Source organism: Rhinolophus sinicus, linkage group LG03 (genome assembly GCF_036562045.2).
Source record: "Rhinolophus sinicus isolate RSC01 linkage group LG03, ASM3656204v1, whole genome shotgun sequence".
NCBI classification, from domain to species: Eukaryota; Metazoa; Chordata; class Mammalia; order Chiroptera; family Rhinolophidae; genus Rhinolophus; species Rhinolophus sinicus.
In genome coordinates, this window is record NC_133753.1 from 12,146,866 (window position 1) to 12,167,282 (window position 20,417).

Consider the following 20,417-nt stretch of genomic DNA (forward strand, 5'->3'; position numbering starts at 1 on the left):
GCCATCCAACTTCACAGACAAGGTTTGAGCCATCCATGTCTGACAGGAAGCAACATGCTTGTTTTGGAATGTCATTTCTGATCCAAATTCTAGGGTATTACAAATATATAAAAAAAGTACCACTTTTCCTTTCAATCTGGATGTCAAATAATTTGAGGCTGTCTTCTAATTACCATCATTGATGTATCTCAGTGGTATCGCTTGGCATTTTACAACACAGAGGAAGGCACCCTCCCAGGCACGGATACTTACAAGACAGTTAGAACAACACACTTATGAACCACCAGGTGAGAGGGTGGACTCGTAGCTTACATGAGAAATTACTGGCTTTGCCCTTCATCAGTTTTGGGAGTAAAAGAGCTGGTTATTTATCACTGTGACGGGTGAGGTTTAGCAGCTGAGCTCAATCACACAGAACAAGAAACATGCTCCAAATTCAGTTAGAGCTGCAATTGATTTTTTAGTTGCATCTACCGTGTTTCCCTGAAAATAAGACCAGGTCTTACATTAACGTTTGTTCCAAAAGACACATTAGGGCATATTTTCAGGGGAAGTCTTATTTTTTCATGTACAACAATCTACATTAACTCAAATACAGTCGTGTCATCATCTTCTGGAACATCATCATAACGTACTAAATGCGTCTGTCTGGCTGATGATCTTAACCGGGGCTTATTCTCGGGGAAACACAGTAGCTGAGTAGCATTCTCCACATTTTCCTGGGCAAAACAGTAATGGCAGCTGCATTTCCTAGAAAGAGCACACTCAATCAAAGATGGACTAAGTGACAAGGACGTGAATTACAGGAAGGTGGCTGTCTGTCCTTCCTGGGAGGCAGTCTAGTTTCCAGCTCAGGGCTCCGGAGAAGCTTCATGGAGGAGAATAAACGTAACAGGGCCGACAAGGCCGGGTCTTGGATGAGCAAAGGGCTGAGAGTGAGTGGAGGAGTGCGCGGCAGGAGAAAGAACAACTGCAGGTCACCGTGGGTGTGACGCCAAGATTTTGGTCACTCGAAATTTAGTGTCTGCTTTCCACCTTCTGTTGCACTGCTGCTGCTGCTGCTGCTGCTACTGCTAATACTAACTGCCATCTGCGCCCTGTACTCTTACTTCCCAAATGATCCTGTACTGTCCCCATTCCACAGCTGAGAAAAAGGAAGCCTACAGAAGTAAAGTGACAGGCCCAACATCTAACAGCTTATAAGCAGGATCCCAACTCCCTTCTCTGCTTTCTGGCTCCTCCAGACCTGAAGTCCCTAAGCCTCAATCTGTGTGTTGCAGAGAGTTCTTTTTCTTGGTCCTTCGCATCTCTCCAATGTGTGTTTATATCCTGTGTCTTTCCGAGTTCTTTCAGAGCCTCTGAGGCAGAACAGTCACACAGCATCACACGAGTGAGGGGCAGCTGCTGCCCCAGCCTGCCTCACCTGTCCACTAACAAGCACTCGTGGGTAACAGAGCCCCAGGGTGTGTCAGGAAGGGCTGGGAGGCTGTTCTGGTTCACAGTGGACCTGGATGTCATACCAAGGACTCTGGACATTGTCTTGTGGGCCGAGGGGAGCCCCTGCTCACCTGTAGGGGCAGGGGACCACAGACCCTGACAGGAGAGCAGAGACAGCCTCAGCAGGAGGTTGCAGCCGAGAAGAGGAAAGAGGGGCGAGATGGGATCAGTTAGTCCAGAGGACGGAGAAGACCGTGACTGGCAGCAGTAGGAAGAAAACTCTTGATAGGGCAGATGGAACAGGACGCGGCACTGGGTCTGGACAGGTGAAAGGAAGGAGAGTGAGAGGAGAGAGCAGGTGCCAGGGCCTGGCTTCATCAACTGAATGGGAGAACGGGAGAGGCTACGAAGAAACACCACTCGAGACAGTGTCACATGGATGTGGCCTCCTGGGAAACCCTGAGAGCCCCCAACTGATGGGCGGGGTCCAGGGCAGGTCCTCAGAGATGGTTCGGGGAACAAGAGGAGAGGGTTAAAGTGTGTGGCTCTTGTAAATTTCATTGGTTCTTCCAGCCAGAGCCACAGTTATAATAACACTGCCATTTTTGGCAACAAGAGACAATACTTTAATCAGAACAGAGAAAAAACATATTAGAGACTTTAAGACTGAAAATTCTTGGGGTTTGATTTTGATCATGGAAAAGAGAGAATCTGCCATCTTGGGGGCAAGTGAACCTGTGACCCAGAGGTGGTGAGGTGGCCCTAAGATGGGTAGGGGTGCTCAGGCTACCTCTGTCGGAGGAAACAGCTTTGGACACAGCCCCGTGATTCTCAGATGCTTATGTACATTACTCCGAGAGGGAGGAGGAATTCTAGCCCCAAGTGTTCGGCAGGCTCGCACCTGACAAAGTACGTGCTCAATAAACACCAACATGCATGAAGTCCAAAGAGAGGAACACTTGTATCTCCCCGACACACGCACAGATGCCTTAGGGTTTGGACTGCAGCTACTGGTCTTTGACATCACTGGGTCTTTCCTAACGAAGATTTTCAGAAGCTACATGAATTAGTCTAAGAGTTAAACACAGCTATACTAGAGGCACAACTCCCCAAATCAGTATATAGTCGTGTGGAGGAGACTGCTCCCTGACCCGACTGCTGTCCTGGCAGCTGGACCCAGGCCAGAATGGAGGCTGCTTTCTGCACACCCGCCTTAGAGACTATCTGGGCGTAACTGATGCTCATTCTGACATAGATCACCACGCCTCCCCTGCCTCCTGCTTGTGCTGGTTTCTGAAGAGGCCGTTATGCTGACCTGGTCAAGCATGCAAAGTAATTTTCTGTACCTGGTAGCACTCACATACCCGTCCCCCACGTTACCCCTGACTGGCCCCCACGTTACTTCATACAATTCTTTGGCACCTGTCAAGGGATCCACTTGGTCTTGCAGCCACCGGAGACATGACTTGTATGTAAGTTTCCCTTAATAAACTCTATTAATTGCCAAACTGGAGTGGCCAGCCTCTCTCTCCGGCCCTTCCCTGCCCTCCGCTTATAGAAGCAGAGTTTCAGTCTCAGCCTCTCCCTGGGTCAGCCTGTATGAACCACTTGGTAAGTTAATATTAGTCCTCAAGAGAATAAAGTGTTCGGTTTAAGTTAACAAACATGAAGCAGCCACTGGTAGCAACAATTGCTAAGTGCTGGGTACACAGGCAAAGGTACCTTGACACAAAGCCCCGAAGCTCTCGAACCCTAAAGCTCTCGCAAGTGTTCCCCCTCAAAGGAAAAGTTACTGACTCTGCTCTGTGGCAAGTTAGGTTGATCTCCAAACGATGTGTTTACTGATTAATTTGTTTCAAAGAAGCAGAAAAAATGGGAACAAATCAATATTTGGTTACCAGGGATTTATCAGCTTCCAGATCAATCCTAGAGGTTTCCAACGGCATCTTTTTAATGACTGGGAAATGCTGGCTCTCCGTCCACTAGTTGTTAGGCCCTACAGAGTGTCACTTCATACAGTTCCCGAGTGACAGGTCCTTATCGTGCTGTGGGAAAGCAGAGAGCTGCAGAGCCCCTACTGGGTGTACCTCCATAGTGTCTGAGGCTGTGCCATTCTGAGCACAAAACCGGACTGTTTGCCATGCTGGCCTCCAGTCAGCGTTCCGGAACACAATGCCCAGGACGGCCTACTGGGGAAGGACAAAAGTGGCAACTCCGGTTGGTGATAACTCAGAAATGTGGGTGTTTTGGACAATGTTCTGCCTAACAAGCACAGAGGTGGGCTGATCTCAAGTGAGGAACAGAGTGAAGAAATAAAATTAAGTCACTCTAGTCAAGTTGCTAAATTACTAAAATTAAGTAGGCTGAGGCATGAGGAAACGATTCTATTCTTGCTTTAACTAGCCTGGGAACTTAAACTTTTGAACTTTGCAGGCCTGCGTCAATGCCTGGATGTACATCAGACCTCCAGAGAGCCCTCTCATTACGCCCCTGAAGGATGGACATGTCCAGTCCCTTATCCAGACCACTGATGTGACCGGACCTCCTGGTGCCCACCCTCCACACCCCCTGGCACCCATCATCCAGACCGCTGGGCATCTGACAATCATCCTGGGCCACTCTGAGGGCTAAGAATGCACTTTTTATTGTAAGAACTCTTAACTTTTCTTTCTTCTCCGGAACACTCTGGGTTTTTGCCTAGTTGTGTTTCCAGTTGCAAACCCTAAGACCCTTGAATAAATCTTTATCATTCATTTCCAGCAAAGCCTCCAGACTTTGAGTTTGTTCAACACAAGAAACCAGATTCTGGATGATGTCCAGCCAGAATGACTACAGTACTGAGTATTAAGTCTATTTGGCAAACATGTAACTAAAAACATTAAAAGGCATGTCTTGCTGGTACTGAAGAGAGAAACCTAAAGAAAGAAATAATACTGGCCTCCTTTTACAATAAACTGCTCATGTCAGTAACTACTTTTAAGATTATGACTGATGCAGAAATTTTTAAGACATCTGTTCAGTGAATATACAGGGATTGGCATTTGTAAGAACTGCAGTAGTGCGTGCGTGTGTGTGTATATGAGTGTGTGTGTGTGTACATGCTTTAATTTCAACAAGATGGCTATAGGTGAGCTATTCCACACCGCAAACTGCTTACAAGATGTGTGAACATATTTAAGCACCTTGTACATGCAACACCCACTGGACTGAGTCCACAGTTTCCACAGCCACTGTTTCGCACATTCGTTCTCCTCACAGCAAGGGCAGGGTGTACTCTAGGAACTTACAGGAAGCGACATCAATCAACAGTTACTAAGCCTCCCCTGTGCCAGCCCTATAAGAGAGCAGCTCAGTCTAGTAAAGAGCTACAAAGTCAAGATCACAAATCAGGGGATATGGAATGAGCCCCCATTTCTAGAAAGCTGTGGGATGCAAAGGAGGGGCACCTGAAGCGAAGGTAGGTGGGGTTGGGGTTTAGGGGTGTCACTCCTAATGTAGTTAGGCTGGTGAGAAGGGTGGTGTGATAGTTAATTGTGTGTCAACTTGCCTGGGCCACGGGATACCAAGATCTGTGGACTACAAAGACCTTCTGGCAGCAGGGCCGAGCAGCTGGGGGGAGGACAGGAAGTGGGCGGAGAGGCTGGAGTAGCAGGACTCATGCCCCGGCCAGAGTGGCAGCAGGGATGGCCCGAGGTGACAGGTTGTCAACAGCATTAAAGAGTTAGGAGGGACACAACTTGGTGATTGCGTAGAGATGGGGGTAAACGAGGAGTCAGAGGTGACTTTCTACACTTTGAACTAGGACAGTGGGGTGAACGTAACAGTAATTCACCAACAACCAGAACTTTGTAATAGTACAGTTTAAGTGACTAAGATGCCCTCATCCTCAAGTACCCTTTGAATAATATAAATTAAATTAGAATTGGAGAGATGTTTTATAAGATTCTCTGAAAACTGACCCGATGAGACCAGCAACCTCTGCTTAAAAAACGGATGGCTTTCCACTATCTGCGTGGGCCAAGGTCCAACCCCACTGTGTCCTGCCTGTCAGTCTCCTTCAGAAGAGGTTGCAACCTCAGGGCCAGCACTCTGGCTCCTTCTCACGTTTGCTGTTTCTCAAATGCAACATGCATTGTTCTCAGCGGCTGGAAGCCTCATCTCCCTTGGACGATGGGCTAAGTTCATACTCGTTTTTCAAGACCCAGGTCAAATGTCACCTTCTTAAAGAAGCCTTCCCCAAGTCCCCAGGCAGATTGCACGGTTCCTCTTCTCAGTGTCCTTGTATTTTGAACGCCCCATACCACAGTTCTCATCACATACTATAGTAACGGTTTCCTTCACTTATCCATGAGCTCCCTGAGAACAAACACACCATTCTCATTCCTCCTTCTATTCCCAGAACCTACCAAACAGGAGGCATGGGTGCTTGCAGAGCTGAACCGAGCGTCTATGAGGTCATCCCCGACAGACAGCATGTTCAGTTATGGGCCTGTGATACACCCTGAGGAGGGAACAACCGAGTTGTTCTGCTAACCTGCCTCCTTCACAGGCTAAGTGGCTCATTCTGTCCGTATAACCTGAGCAAAATGACAGATTACCTCAGGAAACACATCTTTGGGTTGCCCTCAAAGTCAAAATCATAAATGTCAGTTCAGTGAAGTCACATACAGGTTTACCAGCTGACGTCGTGAGCTTCCCGGCCTCCCCACTTGTGCTCGTGTCATTCCACCCACCTGGGATGCCCATCCCTCCACTTGCCCTAAATCATAAGCATCCTTTGACCCCCACCCCCACCTCCTGCTCCCAAAGGCATCCTCCAGTCACTCACCTCAGCCTAAAACGTCTGCACTTGCCTGAGTCACTTACCACCTTGTAATAAATTTTCATGTCATGTTTCATGATATTTGTTTCAATATTGTTATCAACTTTACCCAAAGCAGTACGTTCGATTGGTAACCAGGCACACTCCTTGAGAGCAGTGGTTCATCAGCGCAGATCACATGGGTCCTGGGGTACAACTTGGCCATGCTACCTCCCACCCTTGGGCAGGGCATCCTGATTCTGGGGTACAATCGGGTCACACGACCTCCCGCCCTCGGCCGGTCATCCTGATTCTGGGGTACAACTGGGCCTGCTACCTCCCACCCTTGGGCAGGGCATCCTGATTCTGGGGTACAATCGGGTCACACGACCTCCCGCCCTCGGCCGGTCATCCTGATTCTGGGGTACAACTGGGCCTGCTACCTCCCACCCTTGGGCAGGGCATCCTGATTCTGGGGTACAACTGGGCCATGCTACCTCCCGCCCTCAGCCGGTCATCCTGATTCTGGGGTACAACTGGGCCTGCTACCTCCCACCCTTGGGCAGGGCATCCTGATTCTGGGGTACAATCGGGCCACGCGACCTCCCGCCCTCGGCCGGTCATCCTGATTCTGGGGTACAACTGGGCCTGCTACCTCCCACCCTTGGGCAGGGCATCCTGATTCTGGGGTACAACTGGGCCATGCTACCTCCCGCCCTCAGCCGGTCATCCTGATTCTGGGGTACAACTGGGCCTGCTACCTCCCACCCTTGGGCAGGTCATCCTGATTCTGGGGTACAATCGGGTCACACGACCTCCCGCCCTCGGCCGGTCATCCTGATTCTGGGGTACAATTTGGCCTGCTACCTCCCGCCCTCGGCCGGTCATCCTGATTCTGGGGTACAACTGGGCCTGCTACCTCCCACCCTTGGGCAGGGCATCCTGACTAAAGGAAGGGAACATAAAAACCCAATTCATTTCTCATGTGACCAGTCAGGCAGTTCCAAGTGTGAACTTACAAATGCTGACGGGAGGAAAAGGACCCCGAGCTCGTAGGAGCGGATCATCAGCTGGGCGCCGTTTTTCTCTAACGCTCCCCAGGCGGCCTTGGACAGATTTGCGCTGCAGGGACAAACGCACAGAAGGAGGCAACTCAGTGAGGCATTTCAGCGCAGGTTAAACTTTCACAGCTGCAAGAGCATCGGTCAAAAACATAGATAGCCACTATCACGTTCATTCAGCTTCTGGCAGACTTGTGTGTTTTGGAAAATGGAATGTAAAACCTGCTGTACTATGGTCCTCAAGATTTATCTAATTGCTAACTTATGATCGCTTCACCCTCATCTGTGTTTTCCAGAGGGCAGCTATTAAAATAATTATCCTTCCTAAGAAAGATCCCCCCCGCCCCGTCCAAAATGCTTTTTCTTTTCATGACCCTGGTGTAGCTAGGATGTTGGTTTTGTTGTGTATAAAAGTAGTATTTAAGAGAAAACTACGTCAATATAATCTTACATGGTAGTGTCTTAAGCTTTGTAGTTTTTGCCCTTTGTTTTTGGCTAGGTAGTGCTCATTTCTACTTTCAATCTAAAGAAAAGCTCTGAGGGCAGTAGATTCAGATTTGTATCCATAAAGAAATGGTGCACTCAGTGTCATGTTTTACACAAAAAGAGTTGTGGATACGGCTAAAAATCACACGATGCAGCGGGAGACAGGAGACTGGAACTCATCAGATGGGAGGTACCAAGATGCTATCGGACACTCAGGATTGAAGATGACTAAGCTCTGAAGCATCGTCTTTATAGAGTCTCTCTCTCCGGCAGCAAATCAGGCTGAGAACGCTCATCCACCACCCACCTAATGTAAACCCACCGTAAGCAAGTTTCTTTCCAGTTAGGTTCATCCAAATTCTATTTCATTTTTTGAATGTGGAGTAAAACCCCCGCTATGAGACCCTGAGGGCCTGATGTCATAGATAACCAAATATTTCAAGATTCATTCACTGAGGCATCGAGTTTTCTTCTGAACTAAGTGCAGGAGCTAGTGTCGTGGGAATTGGAGAGTCAAAGAAAAACAGTTACCAAGTAAGGTGAAAAGAATGCTATCTGTTCCAGGCTCCATGGGAACAGACACGAAGGATGACAGAAATCAGAGCTAAGGAAACTCTTAAAGAACTTAAACTAACTTGAAAAAAGAAGCTGCATTTATAGACCTTCCTGCCTTCTTTAATGGACTACACTCAGGACAGGGTATCTTCGATGCCACACTCAGAAACATCAAGGTCTGTGATGTGTCACAAAGATATGCCCTCGATGATAGCTTCCTTTCAGGTCTGTCACCTGTTAGTAAAATAAAGTGACCTTTGGGCAAAGACACCTGTCTCATTGCAAAACCAACCAGTGAATGTGAGATGGACGCAGTCTTCTTACAAATATTTTCCCCATTTTCTAGATTATCACCTTCCTGATAACTACCCTGACTTGTCAGCATCTTATCGCCACAGGCCAGACGTGCTTTCCAGAAGGGTTGTTCTCATTCCAAGTTGGCAATCAAGTGTTATTATGACTCAAGGAGCGAATGTTTTCTTTCAAGTCCAAGATGACAGCTTCCTTTTAGGTCTCTCACCTGTTAGTAAAATGAGGTGACCTTTGGGCAAAGATACTGGTCAACTTGCGAAACCAAACCAACCAGTGAGCATGAGTCTCCCCACAAATATTTTTCCCATTTTCTAGATTATCACCTTCCTGATAACTACCCTGACTTCTCAGCATCTTATCACCACAGGCCAGAGGTGCTTTCCAGAAGGGTTGTTCTTATTCCCTCCTCACTAGTCCCGTTTTGCTCAACATTCCAAGACCTGAGGGCTAATTCCAAAATAAAGATCAATGGAGCCCGTGGGAACACTTCTTGAGATGGTTTTCTCCAATCCCTTTGCATTTAGCTTCTAATAGAACTGGAAGGAGCTAGAACCTTAAAATCTCACCTTAACAATGAGAATAAAAGTCACCTGTAGGCTGTGTAGGTGCTAAATCAGTAGCACATGTTAAAAGAGCATCTTTAATGGTGTTTCACACTCTGAACACCCTCTGGATCAGAGGTTCCCAGGACAGCCAGGACATGGGGTCCAACTTCCAAACTCTGACCCCGCTGGCTGAGTGTGGGGGGTGAGAACGGGCACCTCCAATAGGCCAGCGGAAGCACAGCTGTCCTTGGTGAGGCAGTGATGCCAGAGCTGCTCACAAGTTCTTTTGTTCCCGAAACTCCAAAGGAGCTTTAGTTTCTTGTCTCCTCCACTCAAGACTTCTGGCCACTATTTGTCCTGGCTTCTAGTGGTGGCCACTGTCACGTTCACACCCAGTTTCACCATATTCCCCATGTTTCCTGCTGGACTGAGCTGCCCCTCCTACCGCCTTCCCCAGTGCTGTGATTTTGTTGTTGCTGCTGGATGTTGAACGATGCTTCATCACCGAAGAAGGTTGGGGTGTTTAGTTTATTTTGCGTTCTTTGTGGTATGGAACGATTCTGTAAGCTGGAGAATTCCAGAGGGTAGGATTCTGGATGTACGAAGTTGCAATGTCCACCAGAAAGTCTGCCCAAGCCACTAAGAAAGTAATGGTGGGTGAAACAGTGGCTTGTGGTGGACGGAGATGTGTGTGGCAGCCATGGTTCAACCAGAGAAAAGAACTACTTGCGGGGTATGTATGTGTGTGTGCATGCTCACACACGTGTAGTATGTATACAAAGATAAGTGTTTACAGGAATCTGATGTCACCTAACTGTGGAAGCCAGTAACGCAGGCTCTGTAACGCCGCTGTCTTCGTCCTGGTGCTGGAGCTTGAAGTCTGCGGGGCTGGCAGGGGCCAGGGAAGGATGGAAATAAAGTAGGAGAGCAACACGCTAGAACCACCAGCAACGAGCTGAAGCCACATGGCTTCGTATAGACAAAAACCATGTCATTTCAGGCTGCTTCTGGCATTGGGGGTATAGGGGTCCTGCAGAAGCTGGGCCGCTTCGCCACAGAGCTACACACACACACACCTGACGAGAGGCCCAGGGCTTAGAGAAGCTGAAGCAGGGCCCAGGGGAGCACTGCCTCACGCCAACAGGGTGAGTCAGCAAAGTGACAATGCGTGCGTTGTAACAATGGCCGCTGCTCCACATCCCCCTCCACATCTCCACAGGAATCTCCTCTGGGCCCATCTTCACCGAAAACATACAAGAAAGGGGATTCTGGAAAACGTGGGTCAGTCTAGGCAAAATGGACACTGCCAAACCCCCAGTGGGCTGTTTTTGCCTGAGCCCCCAGCTAAGTTGACCAAAGGTCAGTTATTCAAACGGGCAGTTCACAGGCCACTTAACACGGAGCTTAACCGGTGGCAGATTTCTGTCATAGCCATGCGGTGTGGCTGCTTATTAGACACCTGATCTCGGTCCACAACGTGGAAATTTTGCCCCAAAGATTAAACCTTTAGGAGTCAATTTAAGCTAATAATGTATCACAAAAAGATCCTAAAAGAAAGCACACATGCCATCTAGGGTATACAGAGAAGGAAGGCAAGCCAATGTTGAGAAAAGATCCCTGAACCCCAAACCGGGAGAGGGGATTTTGTCCCGGCTTCCTCACTAAGTGTGACACCCTATGGCACTCTTCTTCCCAGGTCTTAGTTTCCTGTCTCCGACGGAGGCGTTTTAGCCGATGAGGCCAACATCGTTTTCTAGGCTACAGTCTACAATGACTAGGGACGGCCATACTCACATCTAACTGGATGGCTCCCCTCCACCTCTGTCAACCACAAAGATAAAACCCACAGTTCTCACTGGGAACTCACCACTGAGGAGTGTTTATTTGAATGTTCATGATAGTGCGTTGGGGGAAATAGCCATGCAAGAAAGGAGAGAGGAGCAATCAAAGTGGTCTCTGGGCCAAGTCCTGCAACATGTATCTTTAATTAAAAGTCTAAAATTTGGTAACACAGTATTGTTATCTGCCACCTCCAGCCCTGGACTGAGCACCTGTTTGAGTGGCTGATAGAGTTTACTTTGAAGGTTTTGTTAGAAGGTGCACAAATCCCCATGGATGACTGCTGTTAAGGGAACATGTGTCCAGTGATAAAACATTTCTTTTCATCACTGGTATTTAATCTGGGCAGCAGCTGCACAAAGTGTTGAGAAATGACTAACAGACTCAGCTTCCCGCCACCCATCCTAGAGGACGAGGGGTGGGGGTCGGGAGCAGACATTTCCACAGACAGATGCAATAAACAGATGTTGACTGTGGATGTGAGAGAAGACAAACACTGAGCAGCTGGGGTGACGAGGAAGGAAATGAGTAACTAGCTAATGCTGCTGTCACCCGCGCCCTAGAACTCCACAGCCTGTCTCTCTCTCTCTCTCTCTCTCTCTCTCTCTCTCACACACACACACATACACACACACACACTGACATTGTAAGTTACTGTCCATTTTGCATTTGCTGTAGGTTTTCTTGTACTGTGCTTGGGCTCTGTTTCTTTTCATGCACTGAAAAAAAAGTTTCACAAATAATATGGAAAGATATCCTCACTGTAAAAGATTCAAGCTATACACAGATACACACAAAATTATAATCTCTAATTTTGATGGATTCTGTTAAATTTCCCTCTAAAACAATCTTTCCTGTTTAGACTATCACCGATGGGTAAGAGACTCTCTTCTTGGATCTTTGAGAACAGCAGGTAGATAGTGTCTACGAAAATGTCTGCTAACAGGCAAAATACAGCTCATTTCAACTGAACTTCTCTGATTACAAATGGTGCTCAGGATTTTTAACCATATTTACTGGATCATCTATGTTTCTTAATTCTGGTGAATTATCCATTTTAAAATTATGTTACTTGTCTTTTTTACTGATATGCAGTGTGCATCAATTTCCTATTGCTGCTCTAACAAACTGCCACAAATTTAGTGGCTTAAAACACCACCAATTTTTTATGTTACACTTCTGGAGAGCAGAAGTCTAAAATGGCTCAGCCATTAAAAAGAATGAAATTTTACCATGTGCGACAACATGGATGGACCTAGACGGTATTAATTAGGCTGAGTGAAATAAGTCAGAGAAAGACAAATACCGTATGATTTCACTTATGTGTGGAATCTAAAGAACAAAATAAACGAACGAACAAAACAGAAACAGACCTTACAGATATAGAGAACAAACTGATGGTTGCCAGATGAGAGGGGGCTTGGGAGGCTGGGTGAAAAAGACAAAGGAATTAAGAAGTACAGATTGGTCCAGTTCTGTCCACAAGTTTGGGAAGTTCTCATCGACGATTTGTTTGAATATATTCTCTGTTCCCTTCTCTCTTTCTTCTCCTTCTGGTATGCCCATTATTCTTATATTGCTCTTTCTGATGGAGTCAGAAAGTTCTTGTAGAGTTCTTTAATGGGATTTATAGATGATGTAATACAGAATTGTACACCTGAAATCTATGTAATTTTACTAACAATTGTCACCCCAATAAATTAAAAAAAAAAAAAAAAAGAAGTACAGATTGGCAGTTACAAAATAGCCAAGGGGATGTAAAGTACAGCACAGGGAATACAGTGAGTAACACCAGTAGTCCTTATTCTTCTAGGCCCGTGGTTCTCAACTGGGGGCGATCTTTGCCCTGAGGGGCCAATTAGCAATATCTGGGGACGTTTTTTCATTGTCACAACTGGAGGGTGGAAAGCGACTGACTGGCTGGTGTTTCGCGGGTAGAGGTCAGGATGCTGCCCAACCTCCAACAATGTACAAGACAGTCCCCATAACAAAGAATGACCTGGCCCCAAATGTCATTGGTGCTAAGGTTGAGAAGTCCTGCTCTAGACCTCTCTGCTGCCCTGACAGGGTATTCTGCACCTTCTTCGGGTCTCCCTTTCCTGGCTCTCTCTCCACGTGACTAGTCAGCTTCTCTCTCACTTGCTATCCTTCCCACCCTGTACCATCTAAATCTACGCTCCATCCTTGGCTCAATTCCGTCTTCTCTTCCGTGGGGACTTTTCCGCTCACCAATTGTAACCACTACTTTGAAAGGATGACTCCCAGGCTTCTGCTGCTTGACTGCTCATCAAATTTCCAAATGAGCATCTCCAAACACAAGCTGGATTTCTCTGTTAGGATGTCACACTGTCACCTCAAATCCAATACTCCAGAAAGTGAACCTATCGGCATGCCTTCCCCTCTGAAAACCAGCTCTTGCCTGAATTCCTTCTGCCCACAGTCTCATTCAGGCAGGCTCGGAAATTCCAGGTGTTTTGGACTTGCCTGCTCCATAGGCAACTATGGACAACTAGACACCAAGCTATTTTATCCTTGTAACGTCTTTCTATTTCCAATAAGGTTTCCCTAGTTCAGTCTTTTTCACCCTAGACTCTAGATCCAAATGGGTTGCCCTCTCTGGTTTCTCAGTCTACATCTTCCTCCAGTGGTTCTCAGTATCAGTGCGTCCTTTCTGTTTTAGCACACACAAAATAAATGCACAGCCTGGCACTTAGGACCCTCAACAATCTGATCAAATGAATGCTTTTCAATCCTATCTTCCATTATGCCTTTTCCAGATCTACTTTTAATTATCACTGAACTGATTTACTGACTATCTCCACGTCTTGCAGACATCATCTCCTCGTCCACATGCCTCCCCCTACCTGTTCCTGTGGGTATCTGAGCCCTTTCCTCCTCCACAAACCCCGTTTTCTTTCAAGACGCTGTCTGGCTGTTCCAGCCCACAGGTGTCTCCCAAGTGAATCCTGCAGATGTTATGCAGGCAAGAAACATCTCATTAATTCACGAAAGGAGACTAATATGCAAAGGCTTAGAAGATACAGTTTATCAAAATGATTTGCTCATTATCGTTAGGGAATTGAAAACTTTAAAGTCACGAAACCCAGAGAAAACATCTAGTGATTGACGATCAAGTACGAAGGCACAGAAGGGCAGTGGCTAGGAGCAGAATCTGAGCTCGCACGCATTTTATCAGTTAGTGCTAATGTTGCAGAGCCTCCATATGGTAGGGTACCTGCCTCATACAGGTGATGTGCGGATCATATAAGATAAGGTGCGGAGAGTCCTTGGCGTGTAAATGATGCTTAACACTAGTAGATGTCAGCTATTACCATCACCAATACTTTGCTAAATTGGTGGGAGGGTGACTCTGGTCCTTCTCTCTGGTGTGAGTCACCAAGCAATGGACTCTCCAGAGGCAGGTCCATCCAGGCTTCCTGATCCTAGAAAGCGTTGGTGGTAGGTGGGTCTACAATGAGTCATCAGATTGCTCCACTGATTTCACAATCCTTGCACAAGTCCCCACAGCAGAAATATAGTGAGCTTCTATTTTCTACGGGAAGTCAAAAGGATTTTAGTCCCTGTGACATAGATATACGCCCTCATATTTTTAACACAGATATGAGTGATAAAGTGCCAGGAATTTAATAGCAGGGTTAAAATTAAACCTATTCTGCAGATGTCCAACAATCAAGTCAGATTACATACCAAAGGGGACGCAACATGTCAGCTGTGTTTGGGGGCTGGTATTAAGTTTTACAGATACAGTGTGTTAACAAAGAAATGCTAGCAGGAAAAGAAAAAGGAAAGTGAACACCACATGTTTTACCCCAGATAGTCGAGAGCAGAACACAACAGGAGGTCAGATACTTGCGGGTGTGGGCTTTTGCAAGTAACAACTCTGACAAATCAAATAAATTCTGAGAAATCTATCTACAATCTGGCTTTGTTCCTCAGTCACAGGCAGATTACGGCCCCAAGCACACTTTCCAATCCATACTGAATCTGGACGGCTAGCTTTCATTGCAGGGCGCAGTCCAGCCTCGCGGCCAGCCTCCCCTTTAAAAGGACCCATCTATACTTGATCCCACAAATGTGATTACACGGCTTCAGAAGCCATCACATCAACATCCTGAATCCAAAATGACAAAAACTACTGTCAAGCAGGATCAAGAGTTGCTTTGCAATTATATCAGGTCAAAACCAGTGCTGAGAACACCCTATCAAAGAATTTCAGTACGTATTCAACAGTAACCAAAGAGATAACTGAAAACTGCTTAGTCCTTCCGTTTCTACTGATATGTTTGTTCCACTATTTTGGTCCATCTCCTATGGTGGACAGGCAATATGAAAACTTGAAAAGCTTTCAATAACAAAACTATGAAATGCTTGTTAGAATGGGCCCTGGGAGATTACCTCTTATAATGTGTGTTTTTTTGTTTTTGTAAAACCTGGAGCGTCCTCTGTATGAAAGAAACAGTAAAGCTGACAGAAGGGGAATATCTCTAAGTAAAACCAGAACGGTGCCCTCCTCCCCCATCCACTGATGCAGAGGGCTCGGAATGAGGTTTCCAGAACTCCTGAAATGCCAAGGAAAATGGCAGGGAAAGCACTGATTTAGCCCAATCCCTGGCCACATACATGGGAAAACAGCCTGGAGAGCTGAAGGAACTGTCTAGAAGCAAAGGTGTGGTTACAGACAGCGGATGGTTTGTATAGCCAGGAACACTGAAAAGTCCAATGTATAGCCGATGTCTGGTCAATTTACCTTAGAGACATTGAAAGGCTTTCTGAAGAAGAATGCCCCCGATCCTCCCCAAAGCCTGTGAAGGAGGTGCCTTGCCTTTGTTTCCCAGGGTCCCACAGAGGCGTGGCCTGCTGGGAACCAGGCTCGTCCTTTCGGAGCCTCACTGCAAACAGCAAGTGTTGGTGCTGCACAGCCGACAGTGTTTCCACCAAGACCTCCTGACACAGCTCAAGGAGCAACCTCCTTGGGGTTAGTGGCCAGCTCCGCAGGCCTGCTGGCGTCTGTAACTCTGCTAGACAGTGTCTGCTCACAGCTTGTTGGGTGACTGGATTCCTCCCGCCCCACTCTCCTCTGCTCTCGAGTCCTTCACATTCTTCTGTAAAAAACATCTCTGTGTGAACGCCCCTCTGCTTTTCCATTCCACTGCCAGCGGACAGTCCTGTCTGGAATTTCACATCGGTCTCTCAGTAGGACTTTCTGCTTCCATGCTTTAGTTCCTCTAACCCATCCCATAAGCCAACTCCAGAAAGAGTATATGACTTAGAGGAAACAAAACATCAGAGTTCAATTTCCACGTCAGCCATTTACAGATGAGCAGCCTCAACTCTGTCCCTGTTTCTACAGTCTGTTTCTACAGTCATAAACTAGGTATTATAACACCTGTCCCGTTTAGATTGCACAGAGCACATGACGGCATTATCATGAAAACAGTACGTCAATGATAAAGTCTTGAACAATAGGCATTATCAGTCATATTAACAAAACACTTTTGATCATCTCACTCCTTTGTTCAAAACACTCAGTGACTCCTACCTGAAAAGTCTCAAGTCCTCTGCTGCCTTCAAAGTCCACAAGCTCAGCCCCATCACTGGTTGGGCTTCTCTCCCGTCCCTCCCTACACAACACCCCACGTCAGCCCACGCGATCACTCCATCTCCCCAGGATGCTTTGTCTCAGGACTTCAAGTGTATGATTTCCTCTACGTAAAGTGCCCACCTCGGCCTATCACACACAGAACGTACTACTTCCTGAAGCTTTATCTAGTTATTTTATGCAGAAGTGACCTTTCTCCTCTATGAACCCCGTCTTGGATGCCCTTTACTGCTATAGGGTAAACTCCCCTGAACACACACACACACACACACCTAACTACATAATGATCAAGCTCTCAGCAGATCAGCAGGTCCAGCTATCAAGAGCCCAAGTTCAGGGATGTCTCCAGGCCCATAGGCCCAGCATGGTATCAGGAGTAGGTAATGACGTGTATTTGCAAATGGCAGGAGTAAAAGGCTGAACGATGATATGGGACTTAAAAGCAACATGACACAGATACGTCCTGAAGACCTGGCTCTGTTTGGCATTGACCCCTATGCAACGTAGCTGAGTTTGGTCTGAACAGAGTGGAGGGGCAGAAGCCGGAGGAATTAGGTGCTCAAGAAATCTGTCAGGTGCCTGGATGCTGACTAGAAAATGGGAACTGGATGATCAGAATGAAGAAGTGTTTTAAGAGCCGGAAGCTGTCAGCGCTGTACCCTAGCGAAGCCTGGCACAAAACAGATGCTTGAGGGACTCAGAAGCAGGACACACAAAGTCGAAGACAAAGCAGCCTCGGGCTGTTCACTGCCAGCCACACAGGCACCTGCGTTTGCTCAGCAGGGGCCACAAAAGCCATCTTACGGGGAGGCACGGCTATGGCAAAGCAATGGGGAGGACGCCAGGCCATGGGCGAAAGGCCAGGGAAAGGCAAGGCAAGGCCCGAGTCAGCAGCATTAAAGGGCGTAGCAGGGAGGAGGGAAGACCCGGCAAGGTGCTACTGTAGGAAACGGGGGCTCCGGTGAGTTGCTGAGCTGTGGTTCTCTCCAGAGCCTCAGGCAGCAGTGCCAATCCCAGAGCAGAAGGACAAGAAGTTCCTGGTGGCAGGGACCCTGCCTGCCTGGTTCCTCATCCATAGCCAAAGCCTGGGCAGCACCTGGCTCCCAGATAAGAATTATTCACGCTAGACTACATGGACTTGAATCCCAGCTCTACCACATTTCCAGTGGGTCGCTTGGGGCATGTTAAGCTTCTATGCTTTAGTTTTCACATCTCTGAAATGGGGATAACAACACTAGCTCCTAATTGGGAAGATTAAATGAGTCAGTACAAACAAGTGCTCTGGCAGCACAAAGTAAGCACCACATAAGTACTTGCTGTTATTTGTGAGGGATTTCCTTTGGGGGCCAGCTCCGGGTGAAGGGCTCCCAAACACTACCTCCTCATCTGAAGCCACAGGCACACTCTGTGACTAGCAAAGTCCACGTACAAAGGGCCCAGAGAGCCTAGGTCAGGGGGTATCAAGCCTTTCCCCATCAGGGACAATGATGCACGAGACCTGCTCCCTGAATCTGAGAAGGAGCACGCTCTGTCTGCGGTGTACTTGTACTGGAAGACAAAAAAGCAAAGGTGACGACATGACCTTGAATCACCTCTAATGCAGAACGGAAGTCATTCGCAGACGTTAGTGCTGATAACCATTATTTGTAACAAAGTACACGAGGCCTACCAACTAACTGCGGTATCTTGGAGCTGGAGCACCAGGCAACCAAGTCTACCCAAAGACATGTACAAATATTTTTTTGTGTGTGATCCAATTTGGTTTTGGACCAAAAAACTCAGACAAAGGAGAGAAAGAGACTGTTTCCGAATCAAAGGAACAGACATCAGAGAAGAAATTTTGCACAGCGATGTTAAAAGCAGAGGAGGGCAGGACGTCTTTTATGTTTCTTCAAAAAGCCATGGTGGTTTGGTAGTCAAGCGCTTATCTCATTTCCCCCCAAAGTGGAGCACCAACATTTCTGCTCATCCCAACTATTCCACAATGCCTGTCAGTTGCTAGGAAACCTTAAGAGCGACTGCTCTCTGCCCACCCACAATGCACAGCTTTCGTAATTGTTCTCATTGGGTTTGCCAATTACTTGTAGGCACGATCTTTTCAGCCAAGGCTGCTTTGTCCGGCTCATCTTCTTGCCTGCTTAGTCCTGTGGTACAATTTAAACACTGTATTTGTCATCATGGCCCAGTAATTTCCATAACAACAGGCTGCCCATCAAACACAGGATGATTTCATGACAGGATCGAAAACTATAAATAGCTTTCCATACAAGCAACCAGCCAACGGGGAAATTGCCAGCCAACAAAACATTCTAATAAGTTCAAGATGAAGTGCTAGTTTTAAGTTTCTTTGAACATATACTTCCGGCTGAACATATATGTCCATCACACAGAATAATTTTGACCCACTTTTAAACATGAAGTTTAGAAAGGGTTATATATTTATGGACAAATTTCTAGGCGGCATATAAATGAAAAAGAGAGGGTTCATAAGCTGCTCTCTCGAATCTCAGAGGCCTAAGAGTACGAGCGCAACACATGGTTGTTAGCACCTACTGACACGCAGTTAGCGAATGTTTAATACATCATACAGCTTAACAGGTAACCTCTACATGTATTTTTCTCTCATCATCCTTGGACTATTTAATAAGTAAAAGCCCAGATCATAAAAATGACTTCCAAACTTTAAGTGACAAGGCCAGTAGGTGGCAATCCCAAATTCGGACATGGACTTCATGGACCTCCGGACTCGACTTCAGTGCTATTTCCTGCACAGAACGTTAGCTCATTGGCTACTGTCCTCATCCGTGGTACCCGGGTTTGAAAATGGCGATAGGGTGAAAGCTATTAAACCTGAGACCCTAGTAGTAATGGTTTGAAGTTGAGGAACAGCACAACTGGGGGCTGGGTGCAGGAAGACGAGCGTTCTCTGCACACCTTTTTCCTATTATGGGCACATATTATGTATTTGGAAAAAATACATACAATGTTGTAAAGGGCCTGACTCAAACATGCACTGGTCACTGACCATGAGCCATGCACAGTGTTAGACGCTGAGGGTAGAAAGATGGGTAAGATCTGGCCCCTGCTCTCAAGCAGCTAATATACTTACAAAAATGGGACTCATACAGAACCAACAAGGAAGATGTAAAAGCACCAAGAAAAAGTGTACAAAACACACAGGAAAAAACAATGACCGTGTTTCCCCGAAAATCAGACCTAGCCGGACAATCAGCTCTAATGCATCTCTTGGAGCAAAAATTAAAAATTAACCCGGTCTTATCGTATATTATGTAAGACCCGGTCTTATAGTCAAATAAGACCGGGTCTTACATAATATACGATAAGACCGGGTTAGAGCTGATTGTCCAGCTAGGTCTGATTTTCGGGGAAACGGGGGAGTTATATCTGCTGAGCTAGAAAATGTTTTGAAGGGGAACATTCGAGATGGACCTAAAGGACAAGCATAAAAAGAACAACATAAACTTAAAACCTGAGAAGCAGTCAGACAATGAATGGTCTTTACACTAAGGAGGATGTTATTCATTCATTCCTTCCTTCATTCAAAATTATCTAGACCATGCATTGTACTAGGCACTACATTTTGTTTTGAAAGAAAATATGGACATTAAACAAATAGTTATCAATAGTCAGGATGAGTCAGGAAAAGAAGTGTGGGCATTACAAACTGACTTTCTCCTAGAGTAGAACAAAAACTTCTAATGCAGAAAGTCCAATAAAACAAAAACTTCATTAAAAATGGT

General features: G+C 46.6%; 1 protein-coding gene across 4 annotated transcripts in view; it reads right to left on the reverse strand.

Annotated features, from left to right (window-relative positions):
* TDP1 (tyrosyl-DNA phosphodiesterase 1) overlaps positions 1-20,417 on the reverse strand; it is a 74,589-nt gene that overhangs the window by 19,897 nt on the left and 34,275 nt on the right. For all 4 annotated transcript variants that reach the window (XM_019744840.2, XM_019744831.2, XM_074327054.1 and 1 more), the window contains exon 14: positions 7,258-7,360. In XM_019744840.2, coding sequence (XP_019600399.2) covers positions 7,258-7,360 — 103 coding nt within the window. The remainder of the gene's footprint in view (positions 1-7,257; positions 7,361-20,417) is intronic.